We start from the raw sequence: 10,733 nt of genomic DNA, 5'->3' as shown, positions 1-10,733 counted from the left end.
CACCTGTCTCACCTCACCTATCTCACCTCACCTCTCTCACCTCACCTGTCTCACCTCACCTCACCTGTCTCACTTCCAGGTGAATACGTGGTTTTAGAAACACTATATATGGTTTAGTGCTGCAGCAGCAACACAAGGTGTTGTTGAAATAGAGTGAAGTGATCTTCATCAGACAATCGTCTTCATCAGACAATCGTCTTCATCAGACAATCGTCTTCATCAGACAATCGTCTTCATCAGACAATCGTCTTCATCAGATAATCGTCTTCATCAGACAATCGTCTTCATCAGATAATCGTCTTCATCAGACAATCGTCTTCATCAGACAATCGTCTTCATCAGACAATCGTCTTCATCAGATAATCGTCTTCATCAGACAATCGTCTTCATCAGACAATCGTCTTCATCAGACAATCGTCTTCATCAGATAATCGTCTTCATCAGACAATCGTCTTCATCAGACAATCGTCTTCATCAGACAATCGTCTTCATCAGACAATCGTCTTCATCAGACAATCGCTCCCCTGAATCGCTACTCAGCAGTTGTATTTCACAGCATTAGTGAGTGTATGTATGGCCACAGTCCTGCTGTCAGAGCGCTGCAGTATGAGCCTGTATATTAACCTGGCTGTGATCAGTGGGACTCCATTCATTAGTGAAATCCTTTTCCTGTTCATCAAAACAATGATGGTCACATGTCAGAGTGCTGCTGGCGTCACTGTGATCCAGGACAGGAACCAAGTTCACCTCCAGTCTTCAACGACTCACAACAATGTTTTCACCTAGAAACTGTGTGTTTGGTTTATTTTGCACGGCCTTGATTTTAAACGTCTCTGAAAGCGACCTTTTTTTTAAAGTTTCCAGAATGCAACATATTCTGAACCTGTAGTTTTTTGTCTTAACAGGAAATGCAGTTTAGAAACGAATGAGACCTTTTAATGTTTGGTTATACACCTGCAGGGTTTCTGTGTTATTATTAACCTTTTTATCAGTGAGGGGGGGAAAAGCTCATTATTCGTAGCGTCTTAATAATAAAGCAGGTGAAATCCTCATGAGGAGACGACAGCTAGACGTTCTCTACAGATGTTAACAACAGCAGCTTTGCTACAAAGTGACCTTGCCTTCAAGTATCAAGGCAGTTCCTGTGTGACGTGTGTCTTCGGGGACTGACTGTCCTGCGTCCTCAGGACCACTCGGAGCTGCCCGTCGGCGCCGCCGCCACCATGGCTCACGAGATCGGGCACAACCTGGGCATGAGCCACGACCACGACGGCTGCTGTGTGGAGGCCACGGCGGAGGAGGGGGGCTGCGTGATGGCCGCTGCCACCGGGTAAAGCTGCTGCCTGGCTCACTGGCGAAGTCACAACTCTCCATTGACTACTGGTGGAGAGAAGACGAGTTCCACTCTAATGGGAAATACTCTCAGAAACACAAGAAACTAGAGGATAATGTGTTCATTCAAACAGTAATGTGGTAATAAAATCTTGTTTTACAAACCATACAAAGCAAATTGTCAAATAGAAGAGATCTTGGATGAATTTACGGCAGACAAAAGCAATACATTGACTGTGTTTTCAGTTTTCCAGCTTATTTTGTTATTTCACAAATTAGGCATTTTCACATTCATTTCTGATGTGTGTTGTGTGTCCAGGCACCCGTTTCCCCGAGTCTTCAGCCGCTGCAGCAAGCGTGACCTGGACAGCTACTTCCAGAAGGGGGGGGGCATGTGCCTCTACAACATGCCCAACATGAAGGACCTGGTCGGGGGGAAAAAGTGTGGGAACGGCTTTGTGGAGGAGGGAGAAGAGTGCGACTGTGGAGAACCTGATGTGAGCACAGATGTTATTTCAGATCTATTTAGATTACGACATCAAGCCACAATCTCTGTTGTGGAACATCTTGGACTGATACTGTCTGATACTGTCTGATACTGTCTGATACTGTCTGATACTGTCTGATACTGTCTGATACTGCCTGATACTGCCTGATACTGCCTGACACTGCCTGACACTGCCTGATACTGCCTGATACTGCCTGATACTGCCTGATACTGTCTGATACTGTCTGATACTGCCTGATACTGCCTGATACTGCCTGACACTGCCTGACACTGCCTGATACTGCCTGATACTGCCTGATACTGCCTGATACTGTCTGATACTGCCTGATACTGCCTGATACTGCCTGATACTGCCTGATACTGCCTGATACTGCCTGATACTGCCTGACACTGTCTGATACTGTCTGATACTGCCTGATACTGCCTGATACTGCCTGATACTGCCTGATACTGTCTGATACTGCCTGATACTGCCTGATACTGCCTGATACTGCCTGATACTGCCTGATACTGCCTGACACTGTCTGATACTGTCTGATACTGCCTGATACTGCCTGATACTGCCTGATACTGTCTGATACTGCCTGATACTGTCTGATACTGCCTGATACTGCCTGACACTGCCTGACACTGCCTGATACTGCCTGATACTGCCTGATACTGTCTGACACTGCCTGATACTGCCTGATACTGTCTGATACTGCCTGATACTGCCTGATACTGCCTGATACTGCCTGATACTGTCTGATACTGCCTGATACTGTCTGACACTGCCTGATACTGCCTGATACTGCCTGATACTGTCTGATACTGCCTGATACTGTCTGACACTGCCTGATACTGCCTGATACTGCCTGATACTGTCTGATACTGTCTGATACTGCCTGATACTGCCTGATACTGCCTGATACTGTCTGATACTGCCTGATACTGTCTGACACTGCCTGATACTGCCTGATACTGCCTGATACTGTCTGATACTGCCTGATACTGTCTGACACTGCCTGATACTGCCTGATACTGCCTGATACTGTCTGATACTGTCTGATACTGCCTGATACTGCCTGATACTGTCTGATACTGCCTGATACTGTCTGACACTGCCTGATACTGCCTGATACTGCCTGATACTGCCTGATACTGCCTGATACTGCCTGATACTGCCTGATACTGCCTCCTCCAGGCTTCAGCCCATCGCCTGGTTATCTGCAGTGGTTGTGTCTCACTCAGAGAGACGAATGTAGAACTTCACAGAAATATCCAATCCAGAGCATTTTGAAGCATCAGGGATTGGAACCAGAATTCAACAGATGATGCAGAACTTTAAAGTTCCTCCACCAGAATCCAATAGAACATTTAGGATGTACATCTCTAATACCTTATCAACACCTTTCTGAGAGGAATTCATCATTACTCATACAAACATTGAGTAACATTCAATATTTAACCTTTGTTGACATCTTACCAGCGTCATGCACACCAGGTACCACACCTGGTACCACACCTGGTACCACACCAGGTACCACACCTGGTACCACACCTGGTACAGTCAGTCTTGCAGTGGAAAAACCATTCATGGTAACAAGAATATTGTCGTTGCTTGAAGACGCTGAGAAAGTCTGACTTCTTTTCTGGGCTGAATGGGACAAAAGTTGATGGTATATCCCACAAACCCATAAAACAGGTTCCCAATATGATGTCATGTAGGGAACATAAGCAGTTTGATGGCTGCAAACACAGGTTTGTTTGTAAACACATCAACTTTAGTGGGATTGATTGAGGGAAATGTGTGGTTTTCCTGTGCTGGTTTGTTCTCTGTGCAGAATGTTTCAAAGATTTGTTTGTGGTCGACTCACTTTACTGTGTAGAAACACAGAAAGGGAATGAAAACATTGACAGTCACTAATAGAACAATCAGCCTTCCTAGTAGACTGCTCATTGTTCTGAAGTCAGAGCTTCTCCTGGAGAGCTGCAGGTTTAAAACGCTGACGTCTGGCGGCAGAGCGGCGCCTCGCTGTACTACGGCTTTGATAACATCCATGTTGCTGCATTGCTTTGATAACGTCCATGTTGCTTTGATAACATCCATGTTGCTGCATTGCTTTGATAACGTCCATGTTGCTTTGATAACATCCATGTTGCTGCATTGCTTTGATAACGTCCATGTTGCTTTGATAACATCCATGTTGCTGCATTGCTTTGATAACGTCCATGTTGCTTTGATAACATCCCCTTTGCTGCGTTGCTTTGATAACATCCACTTTGCTGCGTTGCTTTGATAACGTCCATGTTGCTTTGATAACATCCACTTTGCTGTGTTGCTTTGATAACATCCACTTTGCTGCATTGCTTTGATAACGTCCATGTTGCTTTGATAACATCCACTTTGCTGCGTTGCTTTGATAACATCCACTTTGCTGCGTTGCTTTGATAACATCCACTTTGCTGCGTTGCTTTGATAACATCCACTTTGCTGCGTTGCTTTGATAACATCCACTTTGCTGCATTGCTTTGATAACGTCCATGTTGCTTTGATAACATCCACATTTCTGTGTTGCTTTGATAACATCCATGTTGCTGCGTTGCTTTGATAACATCCACTTTGCTGCGTTGCTTTGATAACATCCATGTTGCTGCGTTGCTCTGAAAACATCCACTTTGCTGTGTTGCTTTGATAACATCCACTTTGCTGCGTTGCTTTGATAACGTCCACGTTGCTTTGATAACATCCACTTTACTGTGTTGCTTTGATAACGTCCACGTTGCTGCGTTGCTTTGATAACATCCACGTTGCTGCGTTGCTTTGATAACGTCCACGTTGCTGCGTTGCTTTGATAACGTCCACGTTGCTGCGTTGCTTTGATAACATCCATGTTGCTGCGTTGCATTGATAACGTCAACGTTGCTGCATTGCTTTGATAACGTCCACGTTGCTGCGTTGCTTTGATAACGTCCACGTTGCTGCGTTGCTTTGATAACGTCCATGTTGCTGCGTTGCTTTCAATCAATCAACTTTCAATCAACTTTATTTATAAAGCGCTTTTAAGCAGCCGCAGCTGAAACATTGTGACCCGCCTCCGGTCAGGAAATCCAGTCCACAGTTTGCAGAGCAGCAGCAGGGAAACACTGGAGTCGTTTCAGCAACAGTAAAGCAGACGAGGCTTCATGGATCAGAAATCTCAGCAGGTTGGATCAGAGAAAACGTCAAAATATTGCAAAACACCACAAGGTGTGTAGAGGATTCAGTTGCCCGAGCAAAGCTTTTACTAGCCCCGGACGTTCACACCAGCCTTCATGTCCCTGAGAGTGATAATGAGACATTCCGACACGACACCAGTTTTAAGAGGATGAGGGTACCAAGGGTATTTTTATCGCTAATGACCGACTGTCTGACGTCATACACGGATTTCAACAATCACTGGATATCACTAATCAATGTAAGATCTTACAATAATGAGTAAAGTATTAGCAACACTAAAGTATTGATTAACAATACATTCACACTTCCAAGGACATACATTTGATTGTATAAATACTGTAAAACTTCCCATTTGATGTTGACTTGAGGTGAAGTTGACTGCATGACCTGATTGTGATTCGTGTTCCCTGATGTGTACAGGAGTGCTCCAACCTCTGCTGCAACGCCAACAACTGCACCCTGAAGGCGGAGGCTCAGTGTGCTCATGGAGTGTGCTGCCAGGGCTGCAGAGTAAGACACACACACACACACACACACACACACACACACACACACACACACACACACACACACACACAGACACACACACACTGACCAATGTGCTTTCAGAGGACAGGAGGACATGTTGGACCTGCAGCAGTCCCAGTGTCACCGTCATGTAAAACAGTCCTCTTAGTGTTTCCACAACAACGCGTACACCAGGCCCTGTCCACACCGGGACACTTTCGTGTCACCGGATCGTCTCCACGGCAACCACCTTGTAGGAAACAGGAGTTTTTGAAAGCGGGATCCAGAGGTGCGAAATTTTAAAAACGCTGCCTCAGCTTTGAGATGTGGATGATGATGTCATCGCTCCACCTTTACACCCGATGAGCTCACGAGCCTCTTGGTGACGGTCGTCATGACGACACGATGCTGACGTAATGTGGGTTTGATACGGCGACATGTTGGGTTTCTCAAACGCCAGGATTTTCTTCATGTTCCGGTGTAGTTTTGTGCCACTGGGTCACAGCGCCACCTAAAGGCCTGGCGCAGGAACTACACCGCCTTGTGCCGTGTTCATCATGACGTGTGAAGTCGGAAGACAAATGTTTTTTGCTTTGGTGTTATTTGAGTTCCCCTTGTAACGTTCTGATGGTCAATATCTCTGAGGGCTGATTTGACTCCAACATGTTAAAAACAAGAAGCAACAAACATTTTCGGATTACTAAAATCACATTAAATGTTGAACAGTTTGAAACCTGAGGCCATCATTTTACATCTTTCTGAGATTGTTCAAAAGCTTCTCCTGACCTTTATTTCTGAGGAACTCTGACATGCTTCAGTCACCTCTGGAACAAATAACTCAATTCATTAAATAATTGCTGAGTTGAATATATTTCCAGTCTTTTGTCCAGTCCTAATCTTTTGAGGAGTCTTGATGACATTTAATTGTTCTGATGTTTTTCATGAAGCAGTGAGTTGAATCACAGCTGTTATGTTCCAGTTTATTTGAGTTCCCCCTCCTACAGTGGAACTGGTCCAAACAGACACTGACCTGTAGTGACGCCTCCCCCTGCTGGTCAACCTGAGACTCACAGCTCCCCCTGCTGGTCAACCTGAGACTCACGTCTCCCCCTGCTGGTCAACCTGAGACTCACGTCTCCCCCTGCTGGTCAACCTGAGACTCACGTCTCCCCCTGCTGGTCAACCTGAGACTCACAGCTCCCCCTGCTGGTCAACCTGAGACTCACGTCTCCCCCTGCTGGTCAACCTGAGACTCACGTCTCCCCCTGCTGGTCAACCTGAGACTCACGTCTCCCCCTGCTGGTCAACCTGAGACTCATGTCTCCCCCTGCTGGTCAACCTGAGACTCATGTCTCCCCCTGCTGGTCAACCTGAGACTCACAGCTCCCCCTGCTGGTCAACCTGAGACTCACGCCTCCCCCTGCTGGTCAACCTGAGACTCACGCCCCGGCTCATTGTTTGTCGTTGCAGTTGAAGCAAGCAGGAACGATGTGCCGCGGCGCCGCCGGGGCCTGTGACCTCCCGGAGTACTGCACCGGGGCGTCGCCCTACTGCCCCCCCAACGTCTACCTGCTGGACGGCTCCCCCTGCCTGCAGGGCCGCGCCTACTGCCACCACGGCATGTGTCTCACCCACCTGCAGCAGTGCCTGCAGCTGTGGGGCTACGGTACTGAACCCAACACTGACTCAACACTCAGTACTGAACCCAACACTGACTCAACACTCAGTACTGAACACACTGTGACCAACACTCAATACTGAACACACACACTAATCAACACTCAGTACTGAACCCAACACTGACTCAACACTCGGTACTGAACACATTGACCAACGCTCAGTACTGAACACACTGACCAACACTCAGTACTGAACCCAACACTGACTCAACACTCGGTACTGAACACATTGACCAACACTCAGTACTGAACACACTGTGACCAACACTCAGTACTGAACACACTGACCAACACTCAATACTGAACACACACACTAATCAACACTCAGTACTGAACACACTGTGACCAACACTCAGTACTGAACACACTGACCAACACTCAGTACTGAACACACTGACCAACACTCAGTACTGAACACACACACTGACCAACACTCAGTACTGAACACACTGTGACCAACACTCAGTACTGAACACACTGATCAACACTCAGTACTGAACACACTGACCAACACTCAGTACTGAACACACACACTGATCAACACTCAGTACTGAACACACACACTGATCAACACTCAGTACTGAACACACACACTGATCAACACTCAGTACTGAACACACACACTGATCAACACTCAGTACTGAACACACACTGACCAACACTCAGTACTGAACACACTGACCAACACTCAGTACTGAACACACACAGACCATGAACCCTGACAAAAACAAGATGCTGCAGTATTTCTATATAGTAATTATTGTTGGTTATGTCGCCTTATTTTGATGAACACAATGAAAAACACCAACATGAAATACTTTGGGTTGATTATCTTGTCTGGAAGGTTCAGAATGTATCTCAGCACCAACACACCTGAGACCTTCAGGTTCCTCCTGCTGGGAGCAGAAACTATCTGTCGTCTATTTGTATTTCTGGTGAATCACTCTTTGATTTCACTGCTACTGTGATGAAATGAACCACATATCTCTTGTTAAACATGACGGCATTACTCTATTGTTTTTAATTTATGGTAATACAATAGATATGTTTAATGTCGTCTGCTGAGATAAACACAATAGCGGAACACTGTTGTGCTTTTAAAAACAAATAGTGAGACAGTGCACACAGTGTAGGATTAGCTAGGTGTGAATATATTGTGGATTCACTGTTAGGACTGAATCACACGTCCACAGAAGTGAGGTGGAGCAGGATTGTTCCTGACGGGGTTGATCTGGTGACGGAGCTCAGTGATTCATGGTGGACTCAGGGGTTCTGATGGTTCTGTTGGCAGGAGCCCGACCGGCCCACGACGCTTGTTTTGAAGATGTGAATGCAGCAGGAAATGCGTTTGGCAACTGTGGAAAAGACGGACATGGAAACTACATGAAGTGTGACAAGAGGTGAGGCGAGGCGGTGGAGGGACGTGGTGAGACAGGACTGTCTTCCACACAACAGTCTGGGACACAGCTGGGACTTTTTCATCACACGTTGGGACAATCCTGGACGTCAGGTGTCCTTCAGTAACTTTACATACGTATGGATTTGGCCAAATTAAGCATTTGTTTCAACTGTCGCGATCTCTGGTTTGTAGCACGCTTGTGTCACCCTTTTCCACCGAGTGGGCAGACAAATCCAAATCTTGACCAACCTGGTCATCAAAACCTTCACGATGTCTTCCCTCCACTCGCCTTCAGGCTCTACAAGGTCCATTAGGAGACTGGCAGTGGAGACTCACCTTGAGAAAGAAACAAACCTCCAGCAAACCATTACGAACACGTGGATAAAACATTATCGTTTGTTGTCATTGTTGAGTTTTCTGATGTATCAGTTCTTTGTGCATCAAGCTTCACCCAAAAAAAAACAAATAAAAAAGAAAGTAGCAACTAAACTGATCTGAGATCTCAGTCAAACTCAAGAATCCTCCAAACGAGTTGGACGATCCGTTTCCTGCCACCGTCCTTGGAAGCAGGTGGTGTTTGGTTGAGAAGCGTCCATCGTGGCCTCTCAGGTGACATTCAGGTGTTTATCCAGGTTGATCCAGCACAAACAACCCAGGCAGGATATTCTTTAACACAAAACAAGGATCTTCTGGCTCAACAAGTCTCTGGACAGGAGCACCAAACTGTGCTCCTTCACCCAAGAAGATGGAACGTATAAGACAAAATAAACAATCTAAAAAACATAACACAATAACTTTGACAATAAAATAACCCTGGGTTACACTTGTATTAGAGCAGTAACTGAATAGAGCAAATATAATAGATCAAATAAAATAGACGAGTTCTGAGGAACTAGTTTTAAAAGTTGAATTTCTCAAAAGTTTTCCAACAGATTTTTTTGTTAACTTTTTATCTGGAATTGAAAGGGAGACCTTGTTCAACTGAATAACTCATCACTGCCCCGAGTGGTGAGAAGCAGCATTGCGGCCCTCAGCAGTAGAATGGACAGTTGTTCACAGCTGGATGGTTGAGAATCACTGATCTCCACCACTTCATGCTGTTTCAGGCTCGTGGGCGAGGGCAGAGTGCACATGGAGGGGTCTTCAGATAATAACATCAACACTTTATTTAAATCCCTTTACCGGTGAAACTCTTCTCTTATTGCCAGTTTGTGCACAAGGTCAGTTGATGTATACGTTTATTAACCCTCTGGGGCCTGTGGACTCACCGGTGCGTCCTCGTCACATGACCGTTTGAAAAGGCCGTAGCGTCACAGCACAGCGTCGTCTGGTCCAGCGTTTCAATCCGTGTCGAAAGTGCAGATATAAAACTACAAGCTGGTTTTTAAATGGCGTTGATCGCCCAAATAAAAGCGGAGATATGAGGAAAAATATGTGTGACCTTTTGTAAATAGTTTTACAAAAACGCCTGAGGCAGTGCTTCTATTTCACTGTAAATATCTGTATACAACTGTTTTTTCAGTCCTGTTTTGATACATTTTAGTTAATTATAGTTTAGATTTACTTTACAAGTAAACAAAATGATTCGTTAACCATGTCTGTGACTTTTATAGTCAATAAATCTATGTTTTTACCAACCGAATTTGTAATTTTATGGTGTTTTTAGATCCACTGTTTTAATACAGTATGCCAAAGTGATGAAAATACTTCAGAAATGCATTTATGAGGTTGTCCTGAACAAAATGACACCAAAAAAGGCGCAAGGTTTAAGGATTTTACATCTGAGATATAAAGGAAAAATCAATTGTAGTGAAAAACGGCATGAAATGCTTCAGGCCCCAAAGGGTTAAACAGATATGATGGAGTATAAAAAAGTACCATCCCAGTTTAAAAAACAAGACATGTCAGAATGTGTAACCACTGATATTATTTTACAATATCCGACTGAAATCCAGCTAGAAAAGAAATTATATTTAAATACAATTTCAAACCTGAAATATTAGTGCATTTGGCCGCTGCTGCACTTTTCCTACAAATGAGATGTTATTAAAGTACCACTTAATAGTGTTTCTTTTTTTACTTTTGTGTCATTAAACTCTTTGAGGTTAA

At 44.9% G+C, this 10,733-nt stretch overlaps 1 protein-coding gene across 2 annotated transcripts in view; it reads left to right on the top strand.

Annotated features, from left to right (window-relative positions):
- adam19a (ADAM metallopeptidase domain 19a) overlaps nt 1-10,733 on the top strand; it is a 144,707-nt gene that overhangs the window by 105,600 nt on the left and 28,374 nt on the right. For both annotated transcript variants that reach the window (XM_080519111.1, XM_080519110.1), the window contains exons 11-15: nt 1,188-1,330; nt 1,652-1,829; nt 5,460-5,549; nt 7,017-7,212; nt 8,517-8,625. In XM_080519111.1, coding sequence (XP_080375237.1) covers nt 1,188-1,330; nt 1,652-1,829; nt 5,460-5,549; nt 7,017-7,212; nt 8,517-8,625 — 716 coding nt within the window. The remainder of the gene's footprint in view (nt 1-1,187; nt 1,331-1,651; nt 1,830-5,459; nt 5,550-7,016; nt 7,213-8,516; nt 8,626-10,733) is intronic.

The sequence above is a fragment of the Blennius ocellaris genome (genome assembly GCF_963422515.1).
Source record: "Blennius ocellaris genome assembly, chromosome: 23".
In the NCBI taxonomy this organism is placed as follows: Eukaryota; Metazoa; Chordata; class Actinopteri; order Blenniiformes; family Blenniidae; genus Blennius; species Blennius ocellaris.
This window is presented reverse-complemented; position numbering and strand designations above follow the sequence as displayed.